Source organism: Ammodytes marinus (genome assembly GCF_949987685.1).
Source record: "Ammodytes marinus genome assembly, chromosome: 20".
In the NCBI taxonomy this organism is placed as follows: Eukaryota; Metazoa; Chordata; class Actinopteri; order Uranoscopiformes; family Ammodytidae; genus Ammodytes; species Ammodytes marinus.
Genome location: NC_137224.1, coordinates 15189796 through 15213097, shown reverse-complemented (window position 1 = coordinate 15213097; position 23302 = coordinate 15189796). Strand labels below are relative to the sequence as shown.

The following is a 23302-nucleotide window of genomic DNA, read 5'->3' as shown; positions in this document are numbered from 1 at the left end:
TACAGAATCGGCCCCTCTGATTGGCCAGCAGTGTTCACCTTGCTAAGATGTTCAACGCTCATTGGTCCGACTTGCGGAAGGCTTTGTGGGAATATTTGAGTGTAGTTCGTTTCTGTTGTGTTACTGTGTAGAGAACGGTAGAGAAGCCATAGTAAAACTACATTTCCCAGCTAGTTAGACTATTTGCGACTGTCAAGCACAGAAGGTCACACGCATGCTTTTAAACCTAACGCAAGAGCTGCTAAGGCTGAGGGAGAATCGCTCGGTAGTCAATAGAAACATTGCGATTTATATAGTTAGCTAGTACAGCTTAAACGAGAATGAATTCTATTACGAAAAATGCCAACTCGTAAAAAAAACTGTTGCATTTAATGAACTGACGAGCTGAGGTCAGAAACTGTTAGCATAGCGTGTTGACTATATTTAGCTAGCTTTTTCTTTAAAATATTACATATTTACATTACTGCTGCCATGTTTAAGAGCCTTGTTAGACTCCAGAGTCACTTTGGAAGTAAGTCACTCAGTAAGGTGTGCCCAAGAAGTCATCACTTCCAGTTTGCTTTGAAATACTCCACAGCCGTCCCAGCCTCAGCCACAGCAGGTAAGACAAGTTGACTTGTGTAGTTAGAAACTCTGCTACAGCTACACATTTGAATATCGTAACCTCGTTGTGTGTTGACTGTTGTGTTGTTTTTTGTTGTTTCCAGTAAGAAGGAGATTCTATCAAGATGTTAGTATATCCCAAGGTGAAGGTAAGCGTCAAAAAAGATAATTATGAGGGTGTTCAAAAGTGCTCTTCATTGGAAGATGTCTTTCCTAGCTTTTTGTTTTGGAAATCACGGCTGCTGCTATAGATCTTTTTTATGAAAGTTTAACTACTAGTTATTCCTTCTCCATCTCTTGTTATTCTCATGCTTCTTCACATTTTTAAATCTTCATGCAGGTGGTTTATATGAGGTAAACCTAGACAGAAGGAAACTGAAAACTCCTGGAGGGAAACTGTTCACGGTGCCGAATGAGCAACTGGCCATCGCTGTGGCAACTGAGTGGGATGCTCAAAAGGACACGCTCAAGTTTTACACTATGCATCTGGTATGGCCTTTAAATTGCAATAAGTTTCTTATTATCAGGGTTAGACCTAATTAATGTCCTTGATACATATGTCGATGAAGTCCAGGGAGAATTTTAAAACTGCATCCTACGTTGATTTTTAATGTGTTTTCAATTACATAGGCTACACATTGAATTTGGAGCTCCCTCTGTGATCAATCACATATCAGAACATGGTCAAATTAGGGGCCATAAAACTTTGCAAGTTCCTAAAGTATGAGAAGCCCTTATATGTTTTATTTGCCTCTAACATAAATAATTATAGATTATGCTATGAGCTGCTCCACAGCCAGATCCTCCACTGACACAGGAGGGGTTTACACCAGTATCATCAAGTGATCATGACTATCATTTTTTTTGGCACAAAGCTATTTTCCCTTATGCCACTTATAAAGGATGTTTGACTAAATGAAAGAGTACTGTTGATACTGTACAATCTTTCCACAGACAACACTGTGCAACACAGCTCTGGACAATCCCACCCAACGTGACAAGGAGCAGATGATCAATGCTGCTCTGAAGTTCCTGGAGACTGACACTGTCTGGTAAACTACTTATTCACTTATTGATTTAATCATTTATAATAAATAATCCTTAATTATAATAAAAAAATAGACATTTATAGACAGCAAATACCAACACATGGACAATGTAGATATTAAATGTCCATCATCTAAAAGTTCCTTGCTGCTTTGGCTTTACATGTTCATGGTGTTTATGTTTTGTGTAGTTACAGAGTAGATGAGCCCGAAAGTTTGGTTGATCTGCAGAAGAACGAGTGGGACCCTGTTTTACACTGGATTGAAAACAGGTAACAACAGCAGCTATAGCTCATGTCACGTTCACCGTTTGCTGGCTGACAATAAAGCACTTTGCTGATTGGCTTTTATCTCCCACTACTCCTTATGCAGATATAATGTCACCATCGGCTCCTCATCCAATATTTTGGGTCCTGAGATCCCAGAGGCAACTAAAGAGACATTCCGGCAACACCTGAGGTCTTACAACTTCTGGTCCCTGACAGGTAAACATCTTCAGACTGTTTTTCTTTTTTTACAGCTATGTGCTCTGAAAACATGCCTCAATTTGGAACATTACATTTATGGACAAGTTTTTAATTTTGGTTGTCTTGTAACCGTAAATTGTACGTCTAAAAATGAAAAATGGATAAGTGTAATAGTTTGTGCTTTGTCAAATATTATGGTAAAAAGCTGTTATAGTAATAGGGCCGAGTTTTATACAGTATTGTGGTTTCTCCTCTGCAGGGCTGGAGTATGTGATCACCCAGCTGAAGTCTGTTGTGCTCTCTATGGGGATAATTGACAGACATCTGACTGTCGAGCAGGCTGTGCTACTCTCCAGACTGGAGGAGGAATATCAGGTAACTGAATGCTTTTTCCCCAACAACAACCCCGTTAGAATTGTTCAGCGTTTCTGTTTCCTATAATAACGATAAACATACAGTATTATAAAACCTTCTGGCCTCTATCTTGTGACTCTTTTATTGTTAGTGCTAGTTTTTATTATAACCACATTTGCCACAAATCCCGGTCATTCTTTTGCAAAAGGAATCCTTGCTTCTTCAGTCCAAAGTTTTCATTGGCTTTAATGAAGAGCAGAAAAACATATTAAATGTGTTTTCCTGCCTTGATTTTTTTTTTAAATTTTTTGTCACTCTTTGGCTCTCCATCTGTAATTACCAGACACTGAGAATTGTTTGCTTCATTTACTCTGGAACAACAGCACCCTCTTCTGTTTTCAGCATGTGTCCCATCAAACCAAACTTAGCAGCACAAACTGTACAATGCAGAGTAAAGGCTGATTTTGCTCTTCTGAGTCCTTGTTTTGACTTGTTTACAGAAATTGCCCAGATCTATTCGCTATGAGTAATTTTGTTTCTCAATTCGGTTTCTTTCAGTGTAAGAATTGAGAAACGCAAGGGCTGTCCTACTGTTCTTCCTGCAGACAGTCTGTATTTATTCCTCCAACATGTCCTTTTTTCCCCCTCCTGTACAGATTAGGTACTGGGGAAACGTAGAGTATGCACACGACTACGACACCTACGAACTGAGGGCTCGGACTGCAGCTGGAACGCTTTTTGTTCACCTCTCGTCTGAGAGTTCAACTGTCAAACGCAAAATTCTGCAGGACTGAAACGGATTAGCTCAAACATGGAACTTTCAGTGAGCAAACTGCAAACCTGCCCTCAAACTGGGATATAACCTCAGTTGATCTAATTTGCTCTGTCTTCAATCTGTTATGTAGACATCTCACTTCTTTTTTTTGCTGTGTTTATATGTGGCAGCTACAATACCAAGCGTAACACCCTTCCCAGAGTTTCCCATCAGTTCTCAGTCATCCGTGATATTTTGGACACTTCACAGGGTTTCGAGAGAATGTGCGCTCCAGTTGATGTCTGTTAAGTCGTGGAATGTTAATTCCGTGTCAGCACTAGATGTGAATACTGCGAAGTGCATATGCTATCCGAACAGCACACTTTCCATTCTACGTTAAGACTAAGACATACTTTATTAATCCCCTAGGGGGAAATTAAATTGCTGTGTGTAGTCTATGTAATGGTACAATGCATGTACAAATATTCACTTGCAGTAGGTGAAACACTGCATTCAAGTTTCTTTCTTATAGTACAATTCTCCCGATATTCATGTTGTATGTATTTTAGAATATTCAGAATGGTGAAAGAATAAATGCTGTACAAAGAAAGCCATTTCATTGTTATCATTTCTTTTGCACAGTTCTGTTTCTACATAAAGTTGGATTATAGTGGGGAAATGGAATGCACCTTCATCTACATTTATGTTGCTATTACAGTTGAAATTGATAAGTATGATTGAAAGAACAACGTTATCTGACTGCATATAAGTGTCATTAAAGGTGCTGTAAGTGGAATGTTTTTTTTAGCTAACTTCCTGTCAGTTACTGCAGTTAGCAGTCCCCTCGCTCGTCCCTACCTCACCACATTAATGCACTGCGGTCTTCAAGCAGCGAGTTATCTAGCATCATCTCAGATCCATAAGTGTGATAAAACATGATAAAAACCATCAAAACAGACATTGGGAAGGATTTTTACCTGCTCCGCCATTGTAGGTGCATAAACATTCACCCATCTGTTGATCTGGCGTGCCCCGGCAGTGAGACCATGAGTGAGACGGGTGTCGCTTTGTAGCGTTCTCTCTTGTGATTGGATAACAATTTCGGGATCCTCCAATACGTTTATTTGCCGATTACATGCAGAGCAGCTGACTGACGGACCGGCTTTATGAAACGCGCACATTATGAAAGTGATCTCTGTATGATTAAAGAGCGATTTAACACTTATATTAACATAAATAAACCGCTTACTTCACCTTTAATTTCCATAATGTACATATACTATTTCTGGATAATTTCACATCGCATGACTGCTATAGTTATATGCAGGGCCGCCCATAAGGGGTAGAAAGTGGGAAGGCTTTCTAGGGCCCAGCCACTTGGGGGGCCCATGGTCTTTGGAAGCCAAGAACCTAACTAAGCTAAACTTTATTTTTAGATATTTATGTCAATATCTATTCAAAGTTGGGTGTTTACTGTTTACACAGAGCCGCGGCTCCGCTTACGGCCATTTAAAAAGAAGTAGAAAAGCAGAAATGTTCAAAATGTTTCAGATTGAGCACAGAATCCATCCTATAAACCCTTTGTGTGCCAAATGGTGACAAGATTGGGTTTTGATATTAAACAGTTTTGGCTGGATTATATTTCCTGAGTCATTCCTGCTCACAGAAAACACATGTAGGCCTACCTGCTACTTGTGTCTGGGTGTCGTTGTGAAAAGTATTTGTACCCCATGAAAAAACAGGTTGGGTACCTTTTGTAGTTCTTCTACATTCCATAGTTACTCTGTAATTTTCCTGAGTCTACAAATAGGTTTAAATTCTCTCTCCCCATAACATACATTTTTGTGAAAAAGAATTTCCCTTTGGGGACTATAACTTCTAAAGGCTTTGACTCGACCAGCCAGGTCTGACCAGTTTTTCACACCCCTGGCCAATTGACCAACCAGCCGGGTCATACCACAAAGAAGCTGACGAGCAGCATCATCCTGTTTTAATTATTGCCGTAACCAGGGCCGCCTTTATGCACGGGCTTACCTGGGCTGAAGCCCCAGGGCCTACGAAGATTAGGGGCCTCTCAATATAGGCCCCTGATCTAAGAAGGCCCCGAATATTGTCATTTAAAACATTGATGACTATGGCAATCTAGGATGCATGTCCTTAATGCCTGAGGGTTTTCTGAAAAAATAGTACGAATTGTCAAGTCTACCAAAACCTTAATATCTAAGCCTGTGTAGCACATAGAAACATGAAATAAAATACATTTAAAAGTTAAGGTTCACAGGTTTTATTTAAACATGCTCCCTTAGCGCTTACAAACCAACAAATATTTCTAAAAAATGGTCAAAATTAGATGAATTAGAAAATTATTAAATATTGTTAATAAATAGATGCAATGTGTTGTGTGATTTTCGTCAGTAGTCTATAGTAGACCTTGATTCTGCACACCAAACGCCACTAACTGTTCTGTCGCCGACATAGCTGGCGTATTTTTTTTATTATTTTGTTTTATTTTTATTTTTTTTGATTGACATGATTTTCGGCAAACCACACAACTTTTGGGTGGTCACGTGGTCTTAAAAAAATCAACAAAACCCACCTCATGTGTATTTGAACCAATGACAGTGCATTCTATTCTGGGAATGCCATGAAAATTAGATAAAGTAATAATGCTGCGCGACGCAGCATCAGGCAGGAGAGCCAATGTGGCATCGCGCAGCAGCCGTCATCAATGGGTGTTAATGCAAAAAAAGACACAAGGCACGAAGAAGTTGGAAATAATTAAAGGTACAGATTTGAGTTCAAAGATTAAGAACTTTTTTTGTAATGATTTCAGTGCTTTTGCAGTGATGAGAGCAGAATGAACTAAGCCTAAATGTTGCAACCAAACATAGGCCAACTTTATAGTTTTGAGGGTAGGTTGGTTTGGTTATTCATGTAGAGAACCGCCTTTTTTCATTTGTGTGTGAAGAATTTGTTGTTGATGTTGTTTTTTAAGTGTTATTTATTTCAACAATACCACCAAAAGATTTCAAATTATTTAATGTCATGTGCAGAAATACAAAAAAGTGCAATATTTGGTGCAGTCAATTAGTGTAAACAGTGGCGGACTCAGACTTTTTGAAGGGCAGGGGGCCCCACCAGCGCACACAGTGGCTTTTCAAACTTAGCAAGCGCTGCTGTGACGACCCCGTTCGGGGCACTTGTTACATCTCCATGTAGCACTTACTTGTGGCACTTTGTAGTTTGGTTTATTTGCAGCTATAGTACTTACGTGATTCGTGTTGTTCTGAGTTTGTACCGAAATAATATGTAACGAAACAACAAACACTGTGTTTGTAGATGTTAAAAAAACGGTTGGGCTCATACAATTAAAAGGGGGGTCTGGGGTTCCCCCCCCCCCCCCGAAAAAATTGAGCTTCAAAGACACTGTTTCTCGCATTCTGGTGACTTTATGAACACCAAAATGAGTTGTTCACATCATTGTGCACTTTCACATTTTAGCCAAAGAAGGGAGGATGCCTTGCTTCTTTCATCTTTACTAACATTTACAGTAAGTAAAAATTAGACTGGAGAAAATTCAATGTGCCGCTACCATACAGTCTTTGACCGCTAACAGCCAGCTACGGAAACATTTAAGGAAGTTTTCCTTCATGTTGAGGTGATAGCTGACTATTTTCGTCTCTCTTTCATGAAATGACCTACACTTGAATGAGAACCGGATCTTGAACGCTCAAAAAATGTATATACATTTTAAACAGATTATGCATTATTATTAAATTTTTCTAACTTGACATCTAATTGCGCTTTTCCGCTATAGGTACGGAAATACTCTTAATCCACTTTTTGCTTCGTTATCCAGTGGAGATTTAAGTACCACTCGATGTAACTCTTTGTCATAGCGACGCCATATGAAAGCAACGCCTCTTTCGCATTCGTCAGCTATCAAAGAGAGGAACGTCTGCACCTCATTAGCTAACCACAACATGTTTTTTCAGTTTGCCATATTCTTGCTCCAGAGGGCACATCATCATCATTTAGGCCTATTGTATGGAGGGGCAACCTAGGGCACTCAATCATTTTTGTTGACGTGTAAAGGGCCGCCAATAAGGCACTCTCTCTCGTTTTCACCACCATAGAGGTCACTTTAGCAAAAAAAAATTAAACCATGGGGGCACCAGACAGGCAGAAGGGCAATATAAGGCACCAGAAGGGCTCCAGAAGGACACTCATTAAGGCACGCCATCGAATTTTCTTGTTCTAGAGGGCACATCCTCATAATTTATTGTATGAAGGGGCACCCTAGAGGGCACCCAATCATGTTTTGCACGTGAAAAGGGCAGTCAATAAGGCATTTCCTCTTGTTTCTACCACTCTTGAGGGAACTTTAGTGCGCTTTTTCAACCATTGAGGCACGAGGGGGGGGGGGGGGGAGTCCGCCACTGAGTGTAAATGTATCTTACCAGAAACTAGTAGCATATAAAACGTGCAAATTGTGAAAAAACTGTTTGCTTTAGTGAATACTAAAAAAGAACAATGTCTCTGTGTGAACTGATTATTTTGTAGAGATCTGTTGATCTGTTAAACAATTGCGTGAGTGTAAGGGAATCAAAATAAATTGGTAGGTATGCTGGGCTAAGTCAGAAATGTGCTACTATTTAAAAATAATAATGAGCCCTTGCTCCCCCAACTGTCCCTGCAAGTCCCTGGTTGATAAGATAGTTAGTCTCTCTACAAATACATGTAGCCTATGTGTTTATTGGGATGAGCGCATTCACACTCATTGTTGATAGGAGTAATGGGTAAGGGGGGCCCATTGACTGGAGGTTTTCAGGGGCCCAGCCATTTGTGTGGGCAGGCCTGGTTATATGACCATTTGAGTTTTATTGGTACAACCTTTGGTGCTTTTTATTTACAATCGCCCAGCTCTCTCGATGGTGTGTGTTCCAGCTATCCAATCACGTTAAAGGTCAGGATTTTCTGGCCAAGTACGTTGCTTTGTGGGCGGGACTTGGTGGACGTTTCCTCATGTATCATCATCATCTTCCCATGGACTGACTTGTTTGTTGTCGAGCAAGATGGAGTTCCTTTTGGGAAATCCTTACAGTACCCCTGTGGGGCATTGCATTGGTATGTAACCAGATGTTAGGGAAACGACAACGCGTGGATGTACATGTATTTGTCCTGGAAATGTGTCTTGTTTTATGGGATAGTCCTCTACGGGTTCGCTACATTTAGCATGCTAACGTCCCTGTATGAGTTGTCCACAGCTGGAAAGCCACCGTTAGCCGCCTAGCTAACTAGTAGTAACGGTAACATATGCTGTCAGTTTGCGAGAAATATCGCAAACAGACTATAGGTCTATTTTGTGTCACTGTCATTGCGAAAAAACATCACCAAACACACTTACATCTATCTTAAATGATGACCAATGGCTAAGTTAGCTTACAGTCAGCTAGCCACCAGTCATCGTCATGTAGCTTCTCTGTTTACCTCAGACGTCGTTATAGCTTCTTTTTCTTCCCTTTCCAGAGAGAGCTACCGATGGCTCTCTGCAAAGCGAAGACTGGACCCTCAATATGGAAATATGTGACCTCATCAATGAAACAGAGGATGGGTGAGTAACCAAGAAAAATGAATCAATATATCGATAGCTGGTATTGATTAACTCTTATGGAAGCACTTTTTTAATTCTGTCTTCCTTGTTGCCCCAATGCATTATAGCTGCGGCAAGACACACTACCAGAGTCATATCCCTATTCCTATTGTCTTCCTTTTATATACAGTCTATGGTCTTTATCTGTGTCACACTAAGAGAATAAGCCTAGCTTTGGCCGTGCAAGGTGGATTAATGTAAGGCCTCTTTGCTTATCTCTTTCCTTCATTAACCTTGCACTGTATGTTTAAGCCGGTGTTTGAAGTCCAGGTCTTGTTTGGTTAGTGGGGCTATAAACTGCCTTAGGTGGGTCTAGCCAAATGTACTGTACTGTATATCAGCAGTCTATAATAAGAGGGCCTGACTCTACTTTTTATTTGCTTCTCTCTGAGGAATGCAAAGGCTGTCCACTGCCTTGAGGCTGACTCGATCTGTTAGTAGTGGGTTAGACATTTAAGTTAGACAAGTTAATTATTGCCCACGTGGAGTAGAACAGTCACATTGTCTTTGTGGAGTTTTGGGAAAATTCAAAGACAATGCCAAAGCTTTGTAGTGGTGTCCATCATCCTCTGTCAGTGCCATCAAAAATGCTTCTCAAAGCCCTTAGCCGTTAAGTTGTTGGTAGTTGTATTTTTGTTTTTATTGGAATGACTTGCAAGTCCATTTTAAAAGTAGCGGCCAAACTGTACTATCCTATTCCTGTGTGCTTCATGTGTGCTTTCCTGACATGTGTGTTCATGTGTGTGTGTGCAGGCCAAAGGATGCCATCAGAGCAGTGAAGAAGAGGCTGAATGGCAACAGGAACTATAGGGAAGTGATGTTGGCTTTAACGGTGAGTTGCAAGCAGGCAAGAGGAAGTCATGCTGCATTGCTAAGAACGTCCTTCATGAACTCCAGTCATCCCAATGTCACAGACACACAAATAAGTAACAGGCTAAACAAAGTATAACTGTGTTTATTTTTCTCTTATTATTACGAAGAGTGAATCACTTGAAGCCACTTGATTGTATCGCAGTATTTGCATCCCTAGAGAATTTGCAATGCAAAATCACAATAATATCCTCTCCATCTCTTGTGTCGAGGTTTTGCATAACTCTCCCCACTAAGAGGAATTGATTCACAGTTTGCCACATTTTGGTATATTCTGACAGACATTCTGATTTCTCCTCCGCAATCGACCAGGTCCTGGAGACGTGTGTGAAGAACTGCGGCCATCGTTTCCACTCTTTGGTCACCAGCAGGGACTTTGTGGACGGCGTGCTGGTCAAAATCATCTCGCCTAAAAACAACCCGCCTACAATCGTTCAAGACAAAGTCCTCGCCCTGATACAGGTAAGATAACAACAGTACAGAATTTCAAGCACAGAGAATGTCATAAAGCTTAATATGTCAGTCCTATGACGGTTGTTATATTCCTTAAAGCTGTACACCGATTGTGAGATGAAAGCGTTGTTTTCTAAATGAGAGGTTTGCAGCCTAGGTGTTGGTGTCACATCCCCATGCAGAGCCTCAGGTAAAGGCCAGTGTCTCTCCAAGGCTTCAGTCTGGAGCATTCTCTAGTTACCCGTCACAGCTCGGGTTACCTGGGCCGTGCTCATGTGAGCTGCTCTTGTTTCCACCAAGGAAACCATGTGACTACACTACAGCATACAGCATGGGGTTTTTCAGGAGCATGGAGGCACATGTTCAATGTGATGGAGACGGCAGAAGCTAATTTCTCGTTTGTCTAGTCATTTGACAAACAAGTTTGTGACGCGCAGGGTTGAGTTGGGAAAAACATTGATCAAATGCCACTCCCTTTACGCAACAACACAAGTATTGTTGACTTTGCTTTTTATCAAGTTGCGTAACACCCTGTTGGGCAGCTTCCCTAACCACCTGTCTCATTTCTCAAGTTTTTTAATGCTTGTACCCTGTTGAGCTGATTGAACATTTGTGCAAAGTAAATGGCCCATAACATTTAGGTTGAAAGTCGTTCCAAGTTGATATCCTCTAGTCTTGGTTAAGGCCAGGACACACCGGCCCGATAATCGCCGTCGTAGAGATTCGAGGGGACGGAGACGCGAATCTGTTTGGTGTGTGCCGTGAAATCGGTCGTAGTTGATGTCGTCGGGCTTCTTTTGTCGGACAGTCTTTCAGTTTGAGCAATTTGATTTGTGGAGGGCTAGCGAATCAGTGAAGCCCGGAAGTGAGGCGGGTAGCACAAACAGCTAACAACAGTTAGCCATCGTTTTAATGTGTTTGTTTGTTTCGTTCAGCGAGTACTCACATGCATCAACCCTTGTTGACTGCTCGACACCATGCTCGACACTCTTTGCTAAAAATGGTGCTCTTTATGGTCCATAAATATAAATACGTATTTCTATCTATGTTTATGGTCTAGAGAGCCGTCCCATCATTTCCAGCTTCCGTATTTTTTCGGGCCACAATACAGATTAGCGCTGCCTGCTGTTATGGAGACATTACGTCCCGCGCAAGCGCAGAGCGTACGGAAAGGCAACAGTCGGTTTGGTGTGTTCTTTGCACTTTTTCGGCCGCGACGGGAAGACTGGAGCTCCCTGAATCGGCAGTCTCCATTTTCGGGTAGTCGGACTGGTGTGTCCTGGCCTTTAGTTGTCTTCAGACACATTTCATCCAGAGTAAGGGAACCGTGGTGACAATTTTAGCATTAGATCCAACTGACTTGCCGATTCCACTATAAAGTTGCAGAGCTCTTGTTTATTGAAACAATGTTATCTGTTTGAGTTGTTGTATTGGCCCAGTTTAGCATTAGCCTGTCCACTACGGAGAGACAGAATCCAAGAGCTTTGTGGTTTGCTGACTGTGTGTATTCTAGGCAAAATAAACAGGCCGCCCTCTACCTGTATTATGGCATCCTTTGCTTTGTTTGCTGTTGCCCTCTTTTCCTATTTTCTCTCACTCTTCCGTCTATAGGCGTGGGCCGATGCGTTCAGGAGCAGTCCGGACCTCACAGGCGTGGTCCAAATATATGAAGAGCTTAAGAGGAAAGGCATCGAGTTCCCAAATATGTCTGACCTGGAGACACTGTCGCCTATACACACACCTCAGCGGGTAGGAGGCGTCGCACCAAGCAGCTTAAATGTGTACAGATGTTCAATGGTGAAGTGATATTCCCTGTTCTCTTATGAATACCATCTCTTTCTCTGTTGTTTCTAGGTGGCATCTGCTCCAGAGGGCGACTCTGCCCTTGCTCAGTACAGCGCCCCTCCCCAGCCCATACCACAGGTTGTACCACCGGCCTACGTCACCCCTCAGGCCCCAAACATTCTCGCCGCTGGATCCATCAATCCTACACCTGAACAGGTACAATGTCACTACCATAATAACACACTGACACTGAATAGTTGGTTCACATATGTACTATGCACTCAAACCGAAACCACTGGCAGTTCCCTTCCAAGATGGCAGACCTGACATTTTGACAATTTTTCTTTGATGCCATGTAAATTAATATGGTGTTGTCCACATAAACGGAAAAAATTGATTTAATAGTTTTAAAAAAAACGCAGACAAACCTTGTTGGTACGACAATGTCCTTTGTCAATGGTTCCCAATCCCGACGTATTTAGAAGTGGACAAAATATTTATTTTTTTATCCATTTGAATCAATAACGTCTAGTTCACTTTGTTGACCTGCTATGATATCGAGTTTTCGTTGCACTCATGTATGTATATTGTTACAACTGACTCCGGTTAATGGGCAGCTTACATGTTGTTGTATTTTTTATAATTAACTTAAAGTCAGCATCATATCATTTGTAATCCCGTTTGGCTGTATTTTACCTAACATACTAACTGTGGATGGATTTAACTCCTTTGACATTCAGATTTGCCGGCTGCGCAGTGAGTTGGATATTGTTCGTGGAAACACTAAGGTGATGTCAGAGATGTTGACTGAGATGGTCCCGGGACAAGAAGATGCTTCAGACTTAGAGTTACTACAGGCAAGGAACCGTGTGTGTGTGTGTGTGTTTGTCTGTGTGTGTCTGTATCTGTGTGTGTGTGTGTGTGTCTGTGTACCTTTTGATGTGAATAATGAATATATGAGATTAGTAATTTTACTTTAAATAGACATAGCGTTAGGAAACCATAACCTGCAACCAGTGTGCTATCTATGTGTTTGTTTATATGTGTACATGTGTGTGTTTAGGAGCTGAACAGGACTTGTAGAGCCATGCAGCAAAGAATAATGGAGCTCATCTCCTGTGTGTCCAATGAGACAGTGACTGAGGAGCTGCTGCACGCCAACGATGACCTCAATAACATATTCCTGCGCTACGATAGGTTGGAACACACACACACACACACACACACACACACACACACACACACACACACACACCCAAACTCATCTTTACCCTGACATTGTTGTACATAGTTTGCATAGATTTGATTAGGTAAACCTTAGAGTTATTTGCTGTTCTCTTCATGTTGTCCTTTCTCTTGGCCTCAGGTATGAGCGGTTTAGGTCTGGCAGGTCCTCGGCCCAGAGTGTCAACAATGGGGTGAGTCAGCAGTCAGTTATTCAGGTGGTGAAAGGCCCCTGATGTTTGCATCACCGCTCCTGTGCTTGTGTTTGTCTCAGTGTCAGAAATGTCAGCTGGCATGTTACATTACCAGCAGGGCTTTACTGTGTCTTTCAAGTGCTGTTATCTGTCAATTACCTATCAGTGATTTACCAAAATGTACATGCCTAATTTAATGGAAACCTAACAAATACATGTGCATTCATCAGAAACTACTTTGCGTCATATCGCAGAGGTGTTTTTTTTAACACCAAATGGTCAGTGCAGGCCTGATGCATCCAAGTCCTGTCCAGTAGGGGGAATCATTGACCGTGACAAATACAGTAGCAAATGCAAAGCAAACACCTTTGCATCTTTGGGAAGCACTGGTTGTATTTAAAGATGCACATGTGCTGTCCAGGCCAGAATGAAATGTAATCAACAGCCCACTCACAGCATTGTTGAAAGCCTAGTTTGAGCATCATGTTGAAGTCTTTTAAACTACTATATACCCTGGGAATCTAGACGCGCCTCTAGCAGATTTCAATTTGCGAGAAGCTATCTATACCTGTTTTGATTTTCATCTTATACACCGGAGCTTTATTGTTTTCTGAACAAATTGCATTTTTCTAAAAAAAAAATACTGAAATACAATCCAAATTGTATTAAACCACATATCAGTTTACTCCCTAAAAGGTCTTGTCATGTACTGTACATCACATGCCTGCAGCTTCTCACTTGCTTCATGCCCTTTGTCAGATTCCTGTTATCTCCACCTCATCTCTTTACAAACTGACTCACATTCTCTATCAAAAACATTGCCAGGACTTTGATGTAACGCACAGGGCAAATAATACGCTGTTGGCACATACTTATCTCCTAATGGGTTTCCAGTTGTGTTAGGGCATGGTACATCTTCCATAGTTCTCATGCCATGGCATTGTGTTCCCCTGCACAGGCATGTTAACGGTATTCACTGTCTCTTCCTTTCTGTTCTTCTGTTTCTGTGGCTAGCTGAGGCAGGCAAGTATGAAAAGATTGTCCCCCTGCCTAAACTGAGCAGTGTTCACCCCACAGCCACCGTTGAAACATGGCTCAAAAAATATGGGCCCTGCCTCCACTAGTATCTGTCATCTCCCATATGGCATGTTTTGACTATGCAGCCCACCCCCTCCCCCTAGACAGACAATGATGTGATGTATATGGAGCTTTAGAACAGCACTAAAAGGGAGTCACTGTCATATTGTGTTTGCATTATCACAGGGATTCAATCTTCCCTCCTCCCTCCCTGCCGTATTTCTACCTTCTTAAGGGGAATTGTTTTGCCCTTGTGGATCACCAGGACATTTTATAGTTAAAGGAATAGTTCAACATTTTCAATTTCTAGCTATTTGCCTCACTCTCGGACTCAAGGAAAGGCAACAGAAACGACCTTTGCCCATTATTATTATTTTTTTGGCATTTTTTATGCTTTATTGATAGTGTAGAGACAGAGTTGAAATGGGGCAGAGAGGGGAGTGACATGCAGAGAACGACCGCGGGCTGAAATCGAACCCGGGTCCGCTGCTGGCCGAGGCCCATGGGACGCTAGGGGTGGGAAAAATAATCGATTTTCCGGGCAGAGAGCAGCAAACCCATATGACCTGCACTGGCTTTGTGTCTGTTTACGTTTTTGTATGAGAGCTGAAATCCAAGCCATACTTTTTGCACAATGTGTTGAAATGACATAGAAAATAATAGAATAGAAATCCTATAGAAACATGATTCACAAGAGTAGAAAGAAAATTAAACTGAATCGGTTTAGTTTTTACATACTTCCATATTGTGTAGAAATGCAAGCTGCATTGATTATTGCACTGGTCATAGAAAGTCATATTTTTGACAAGAAAAGCTTTTTCTCTAATACAATATTAGAGAAGGTAAGTCATCTGTTGATTGTAATTAATGATCATCACAAAAGTAGGAAGTGATTAGCAAACTCTGAGTAGCAAACTATCACACATAGGTATGTACGTAAAATAAAATTGCATCGAGATGCATTGAGAATCGATTTTGAATCGAATCGTTGACCTCGGAATCGAATCGAATCGTGAGGTGCCAAGAGATTCCCACCCCTAGGGGACGCCCTACCAACTGAGTTAAGGGCGCCCCCACCTTTGCCCATTTCTATATAAAAAATGCACATACAGTTACAGGAACGGTTTCTGTCACCTTTTCTAGTGCCGGAGAGTGAGGGGGAAAAGCAAAACATTTCAAATGTTGAACTATTCCTTTAATGACAACACTATGAACTGAAGAATTGTTGGCAAGTTTGTGGATTATATTAAAAACTTTGAAAACCTTAATATCCCTCTGATATACAGCAATATTCCTTCCTTCCTTCTCCCTGATGAAGCATTTAAAAAAAAAAAAAAAACTACAAAGATCTTCATGCTTTCCTGAAGCTAACCAACACATCTTAAGATCATATTTATTATGAACCATGCCATCATTTATTATTTATTTAGACCGGACAGATAATTTTTCTTCCATTTAATTTCCATTCCATTATTTTTCATACACACACCGAACTACATTCTGTATAACCCTGTTATTTCTGAGTCTTAAAGAAAAGGATTTGTTTTAGCCACTCATCAAACAGACACGCATTAATCCCTCCCTCGGCTTCTTCGTGAATGAAACTAGAGCTACAGTGCATTTCATCAAGTCTTTTATCTTCTTTTTCTTTTTTCTACCAGGTCCTGAGTGAGGCTACAATGGATAACCTCATAGACTTGGGCCCAGGCTCTCCAGCAGTAGTCAGTAACATGTCCAGCACAGCCCTGAGCAGCTTGCCCCCTGCAGTCACTGCCCCCGCGGCGAGGCCCTCGTCCCCAGCCACCCTGGCCTCCCGCCTGGCCGGTCTCGGTACGCACACCCTGCCTCACACGTTAGCTAAATGCTAATCACAACAATAATGACACTGAATGTACACATGGCAACTGTCTTTTACAGTTGTCTAGAATGATACTTAAAAAAAATATTATGTATCTAGAGCTGGTTGTGTTTCTGAACATATGGAAGACTTTGCTGAATCACACCGACATGTTGTGCTTAATTAGCCTCCTGGCTTGTTAGCGTTGTCTTCATAAAGCCCCTCATGTTAAAAGGGTTATTGAATAGAGCTGCCGGCTAAAAACAAGACTCTTAAGGAGCCAGATGTGTCTCCTAATTGGATTCACATTTATTCATTGCCTTGTGCTAGTGTATTAAAGGAATAGTTTGTGATTTTAGGGAATACCCCTTTTTCACTTTTTGTCTGAGAGTTAGAGGAAGATTGATTACACTCACATGACTTTCAGTTTTTAGTCAATTAGCTTAGCTTAGCATTAGGACTGGAAGTAGGCTCTGTGGAAAGTATTCCATTAGCTTTGAAGTTTATACAGTGGAATTCTGCTTCTGCTGTAGGTTTACTTGACCAGTGTAACTGTTTTCCCTCCAGACATGGGTGCAGACAGCGTGAGCAGCACCCTCAGCTCTCTGTCCAGCTGCAAGCCTCCTGCTACCGATGACTTCGATGTGTTTGCTCAAACCAGGACCGGATCACTGCCCGAACCACACAAGACGTAAGCACACATTAGAAATGCATTGTTGATTCTACTCAACATAATGTTTTTTTGGGGGGGGAATTAATATTTATAACTCGCGTTGTTTTTAAATGCAGAATGTAAATTAGTTTGGCTTTTCAGCTCTCAGTCGTTTTGGATTGTTGTCGATTGGAACTTGTTCAAATCTTGTTTTGTATATACAGTCCAATATAAAGTAAATAATGACTTGAAACAGAAAAAGCGATAAATCCTTACAATTGGAGAAGCTACAAGCAAAAACATATAGTAACATATTTGCATAAATGATTATATGAAAAAGTTAAAGATGAATTTTAATTGACTAATCGTTTCAGCTCTAGTCATGTTTTTTAATTAAGAAAAGAAAAATTAAGTGAAATAAATATTTTAAAAAAATTGCCATTTTCTTTTCTCAGCTCCACAGCTGAAGATAGCCATGCCATTGGCGGCCTTCCTCCCACTCTGGAGGTCCTACAGCCAGCTGCAGGAGCGGTAAGTTTCATTTAACTTTCATGAACGCTTAAAAGAACCTCTGGAGTGTCTGTGTGTATGAATGCCATGCAGTGAGCTGTATCACAATGAGGAGGACATCTTTTCTCCCATGCATTAACTTCTGCCTCTGGATGCTACTAATCACTCAAGAAGTTGACAGATCTACATAAACATTTTTTTTAAGCTTGTCTGAAAGATTTTGTTTCTAACTGAGCCTGCCATGTTAACAGCCATATCCTAAATACTCAGGCTACATGTCCTTGCAGTATTTTCTTTTGCTCTTTAAAAGTTTTCGGCACACATTTAAGAATGAGTGCTATCCATTCTTGGCTGCTTTTTCTTTTGCATTACTAACAAGACTGACACACATTTTGTCTTGTCTCTCTTGTAGTGCATGAGCAGCCTTGTCATAACTCTTGTTTTTTAATACTTGACACAACTGAACATGTCATTCAGGAAGGTGGAATGAACGGCAGTCTGATGTTTCCAATCAGTTTGTTTAATGTCCTTACGTTAAAGAGTCTCTATGTGAACGTGCTGTGTGGGGCGCTGACTGTGTTAACCAGTCAAATGAATGGATAAACTTTGTGCCTGTGGTTACCGGTTGTTCTCTCAGATATCACTTGCTGTATTCCTCTCTGCCAGCTTCACACTGCACGTTGCAATATTATCGACGTGTGTGTTGTGCCATACCATCCGCACGCATTCCATATCTTTTGTTTGTTTGTTTTCTCACTACATATTTCAGTTCATTTCAGTCATATTTTCTTTATTTTGTTTTTTGGGTTGGATTTTTTTTTTCTGTTGTGGCATTGCCGCCCACCCACCCCCACCACTGGCCTTCTATGGCTGTCTTGATGCTGCCCATGTAGGGGGTCGGAAATCAGTCCTCTGTCATGGATGACATAGAGGAGTGGCTGTGTACTGATGTGGTGAGCCCATCATGATTTTTATTTCTGCCTGCAGTTCTCTCTCTCACTCTGTTTTTATCCCTTCATCTAATTGAAAATAAAAACACTATTTTTGTAACACTCTTCCCCCACCTTTCTTCACCGTTTGATCAATCGCGTATTAATATCCTGGGTCACTTTCAGTCACTAACAGTGTGTTGTGGGGACAATCTGATATTTATTTTGAGAACATGTTGTAAAATGAGCATGGGATTTTGAAAGCAGATACTGTATGTGTTGCTGTGTGAGATAATGCTTCCCCACCACCGAAGACCACACTATGTACTGTCTCTTATCAGGCTACTAATAGCTCTATATCCATCTGCCCTCTGACAACCAGGGTTAAGGTTTATTCCAAAGTGCATGACTTGGCCGAAAGAACACAAACCTTTTTAATGTAGCATAAAAGGAAGAGTTGTGTGTAACTCTGTGGTCCAGAATGAGTGATAACAAAGCATTACAAGAGTCCATGCTCATTTTGCAAACATGTACGAGTTTGCTGTGACACATCACTGAGTGGTATTATCCAGCTCTTTTGGTTTTTGGGTGAGTGGTAATGATAGGTAAGTATCTGCTTTAAAACATAATTTAAACCCAAGTGGTGAGTGAGTGTGTGCAAAATATACACGGTGCTGTTGTGGAGTGATGTTTTGGGAACAAAAACACAGGATAAGGTTAAGGTTGGTTTGTGGTGTTTGTTTGCAGTGGATTAAGTTTTTCAAAGACAACTCCCAGGTTTGACATTGTCTGTCCTTTTTCAACAGCAAGGGGATGAAGGCGAGGAAGGCGTGACAAGTGAAGGTAACACATTTTATTCGTATAGCACCTATTACACATCTTTTTGCTAATCAAGATGGCGCCGCCAGCACACGCAGCCTTGCGTGGAGCTGCCAGCAGTAAAGTTTGTTCACGTTCTAAGCCCGAGATTTTTAAAACTATTGATGGCAAACTGATTGTGGAGGATGAATTTTTAAACTTCCTCGTCACTAAAATGAGGACACTTAGCCAAGATGAAATCGTTATGCTGACCTCTACTAACTTCCCGTCGGACTGGATTGAGGAGTCTAAAAAGGTGCTCTTTGAAGTCTGTCCGAACACGACACAACGATGTGTTATGCACAAAGGTCCCCAGATACCTAGGGGGCAAAACCCCTTTTTTTGGAAAAACAGACATGGAGCGTTGTAAAAGGTTGTTCACCAGAAATGATATCCAGGACCTTCCAGGATCCCAACCTGGGTGGACAACCTGGTCAACTAGCTGCTGGAAAGCTACAGGGGGCCGACATAGAGCAAATCAGAACCACTGTTTAAGTGAATGGGGATGGGCTAATAGGGAATTTTTTAAACCTATAGATATCATTATGAAACTTTGCAAGTTGATTACTGACATTAAAACAACAACTTTTTGTATTACAGTATTTTCCAAAAAGTTTGAATAAATATGAAAAATCATCAATATCTTACTAATGATGCGTTAATTTGCCCCAAAATCTAGATGTTGGACAAAAGCAGTGTCAATTTGTTTTAAAATTTTTAAAACTAAACAAGTGTCCAACTGCCTGAAGCTTTTCCTAATCACAGTTCAAATTTGATCAATAACCCATAGAAAATGCATTTTTTTACACAGTTTTTTTCCAAGGGAATGTCTAGCCGTTTCCTAAAATACCAGCTGGAGACTCCAAAAGGACACATTTGGTCCATAGCACATGAAATGTAACTGTGTAAAAAATTTATTTTCTATGGGTATATATATATATATGTGTGTGTGTGTGTATATATATATATATATATATATATATATATATATATATATTCAAGAAGGTGCTTTACAATAAAGTAATGACAGGCATGCATTACATGAGCCAATTACATTTATAAAAGAAATGCAAGAATGAACATTAAAACGGGTATGAAATACCATAAAAATAAAACAAGATGAAAACTTGATAAAAGAAGCAAATTTAGAGCGATAAGATCAAATGAAGTGAGAAACACCCATTGATTACAACAGTCAAAATAAGAGTCTCCACATTATCCATTTTTTCTTTTTCTTAATTGATTGTTAATTGTGAAAGTTATGTAGTAAGATAGGACAACAAAAAATGAAATGTAATCAAAATGTCAACCTACTTAATTTCCTCATCTGCTCTCAACTTCACACTATACAAATCCCTTTAACCGTATGCCTCCTTTGCCTGCAGAGTTCGACAAGTTCCTGGAGGAGCGAGCCAAAGCTGCTGAGATGGCCCCCAGCCTACCGTCGCCCCCCAGTGGTGAGCCGGGCGCGGTGCAGGGGACGCCCAAGCGCAAGAAGCCGGAGAGGCCGGACGACGCTCTGCTCGCCATGTAAACCTCTGATCCCCCAGGCCTTAGTCCAGACCAGCCCCAACAGCATCACCCCTTAGGACAGGCTGACCCACACACTCAATACGCATCATTCTGATTCATCACAACACTAAACGGTTACACTACAGAGACTTGTACATGCTCTCCTTATATATATACATATATATTTCAAAAAAGGGAATTATCAACCAGTCCGATGGCCTATTTTGATACGCCACCGAGACCGATGGATTTCACCCACACCATGACCAGTGTCAGAGACTGTGAGGCAGCCTGCTTTTTTCCTTCCTCTCTGTACGTGTGAACAATCTCCCTTCCGCCTGTCGTGGACTGCAGAGCTTCAATGTCGCAGCTATATAAAAAAAAAATACCACGTAGTTTTGTAAAAAAAAAAAAGAAGCATCCTGTTGTCCTTAAATCAGTTTCTTACCCAGGCCCTTAAAGCATGCATTAACAGCACCAAAAAAAAAAAATCTTAAAACCATTTTAAGTTTGACAGTTAAAAAAAAAAAAGCATTTGGGTTGTCATTCTAGGCAGGAGCACTGCGCATACCTACGTAGATATTGTTTTTGTGTTTGTATCGGTCCCCTTTTTGCAAGTCAGTCTTGAGTTGAACTGTAAATCTGTAAATGGCAAATGTGGAGTTTATCAGACGTGTGTATATTTAAGCTGCATATGTATGAAAGAGATGTTGATTTAATGTAGATTTTTTTGGAAAAAAATGGTTTATCTTCCAGCTGCTCTGACGATAGGGATGTACCTCAACATGGGGGAGGGTCAGAAAAGGGAATCTTATACTATATGATCATTTACAAACACTAATTGAAAGAGATGAAGAAGAAGAAGAAGGGAATGTAGTTTTTTTGCTGCAGGCATTAATGCGCACCACAACCGACATGTGTGTTCTTTTTACTTTGATCCAAACCACATGGCGTGGATTTCTCTCGGCGATATGTTGGCATAGAGATTATTTTGCTGAGATTTTTACGAGCCTGAAGCTGCTGAATATTTTGAGGGTGGTTTTGGTCTTCAATTCCATCTACTATGAAATACTGTCATATTTCGTTGTTTATGTTTTGATCTTTATGCTGAGCGCAGGTGCTTTGTGTCATTAACATGCATGGATTAAGGCCACAGGGGAGCGTTGATGTTATTTCGAACAGACGCCCAGTTAGAGTTGGTCTTACTGGTAGCTAAAGAGACGCATGCTGTCATTTAACTGTAGGTTTTTTAAATTTTATTAAATATTTTTTTTTTTTTTTTTTAGATTTTGCTCTAAGTTGAGTTCATAGGACCAAAATCATGCTTTTGTTTCTGAATGTAGACTCAAAACAATCTGGATAATTAATTCGGTCGTTCACACAATAATCCGGTCCTTAATATCTTTGACTCAAAAGGGACGTAATGAGAATTCAATAATACACCACGAAAGCTGTTTGCACATTATTATCGTGCATTTCTCCTTTTTTTTATTCGCCTCGTGCTGACATCTTAAAGAGGCGCGACCTTTCAACGTGACATTTGATTTGCAGAAAACATGAGCGGGCTGCAGACGTGGCACACTGCAAATGAGACATTTTCTTTTCCTTTTCTGACGATTGAATTAAAGAAAAAGGAACATTTTACACAATCACAACAAGCTTAAAACGAGTGCGCACTTTGACCGTCCCATTTACCTTTTCAACCTCGTGTACTGTAAAAATCACTTAACACTTAACCATATGTACTTATTTGAGAGCTGGAAAATATTAGAGCAGAAGTGTAGAAAGATAATTTATTCAGGCACTATTTTTTTTTTTTTTTTTTTTTTTTTAGATCAGTATTTTTTAATCATTTTATTGTGGAAGAAAATGGGAAATAAACTATGTTGAGGGACAGAATGAGAAAAATAATCATACCAGTGTGTGTGTATGTGTATGTGTGTGTGTGTGTGTGTGTGTGTTAGTGTTTCTGGCTTTTGTTTAATGGAGTTCAGTTTTTTTGTTTTTGTTTTTTTATACAACGCTGCTGGCTAAAGCATCTTATTCGTCATGGTCATGTTTATTGCTTATGTGGATATTCTTGTTAGTCGAACGTGTCCGTACGATGTCACCGCTGCGTATAGCTGTAAGAGAATCACACACAAGTTCTACCGTTTTAATAATCTCATGAAGGAGGACACATTTTGATTATAGCTTCACACACTCATAATTTTACAGACTTGACAAACAACAGACACAAACAACTTCCTTTTTAACAAAGCATTCACATTGCACATTTTGAACAAAGAAAGAGGGGGAGAGACACACCTCCTTTCTCCTCATGTTAATTTTATTTTTGTGTTCAATTTGTGTTTGTGTGCAGGAGGCAGTGCTGTGTGAGTGACTGCTTCTATCCTGAGTTGCCTCTTCGCTTATATTTCTCTTTGTGTTGTTTGACATATGCATGAACTCTAATAAAACATTAGCAGTGTGTCTGAATCCTCGCCTTTTGTTGTCTCTTATTTTCTTCTCTTGTATTGATCAA

General features: G+C 40.6%; 2 protein-coding genes across 3 annotated transcripts; both read left to right on the top strand.

Moving 5' to 3' along the window:
* The first annotated feature begins 205 nt into the window (after nt 1-205).
* atpaf2 (ATP synthase mitochondrial F1 complex assembly factor 2) lies at nt 206-3828 on the top strand. The gene is made up of 8 exons (XM_080049498.1): nt 206-601; nt 708-752; nt 944-1092; nt 1558-1655; nt 1841-1921; nt 2022-2134; nt 2376-2491; nt 3127-3828. Exons 1-8 carry the CDS (start codon nt 472-474, stop codon nt 3262-3264), a joined length of 870 nt encoding a protein of 289 aa, XP_079905624.1. The 5' UTR covers nt 206-471; the 3' UTR covers nt 3265-3828.
* A 4449-nt stretch (nt 3829-8277) lies between these two features.
* On the top strand, nt 8278-23248 carry tom1l2b (target of myb1 like 2 membrane trafficking protein b). Of its 2 annotated transcripts, XM_080049515.1 has the most exons (15): nt 8278-8351; nt 8754-8838; nt 9631-9709; nt 10060-10209; nt 11812-11949; nt 12055-12201; nt 12726-12842; nt 13049-13182; nt 13352-13403; nt 16142-16310; nt 16885-17008; nt 17425-17500; nt 18373-18432; nt 19215-19251; nt 20652-23248. In XM_080049515.1, exons 1-15 carry the CDS (start codon nt 8300-8302, stop codon nt 20798-20800), a joined length of 1569 nt encoding a protein of 522 aa, XP_079905641.1. In that variant the 5' UTR covers nt 8278-8299; the 3' UTR covers nt 20801-23248. The 2 variants fall into 2 exon arrangements, with proteins under 2 accessions (XP_079905641.1, XP_079905642.1); XM_080049516.1 differs by lacking the exon at nt 18373-18432.
* Nucleotides 23249-23302: the final 54 nt, after the last annotated feature.

Coding starts and splice junctions, on each gene's coding strand:
- atpaf2 (XM_080049498.1), top strand. CDS start 472: ATGTTTAAGAGCCTTGTTAGACTCCAGAGTCACTTTGGAAGTAAGTCA. Junction 753..943: donor TAGTATATCCCAAGGTGAAG/GTAAGCGTCAAA, acceptor ATCTTCATGCAG/GTGGTTTATATGAGGTAAAC. Junction 1,093..1,557: donor AGTTTTACACTATGCATCTG/GTATGGCCTTTA, acceptor ATCTTTCCACAG/ACAACACTGTGCAACACAGC.
- tom1l2b (XM_080049515.1), top strand. CDS start 8,300: ATGGAGTTCCTTTTGGGAAATCCTTACAGTACCCCTGTGGGGCATTGC. Junction 11,950..12,054: donor CTATACACACACCTCAGCGG/GTAGGAGGCGTC, acceptor TGTTGTTTCTAG/GTGGCATCTGCTCCAGAGGG. Junction 12,202..12,725: donor TCAATCCTACACCTGAACAG/GTACAATGTCAC, acceptor TTTGACATTCAG/ATTTGCCGGCTGCGCAGTGA.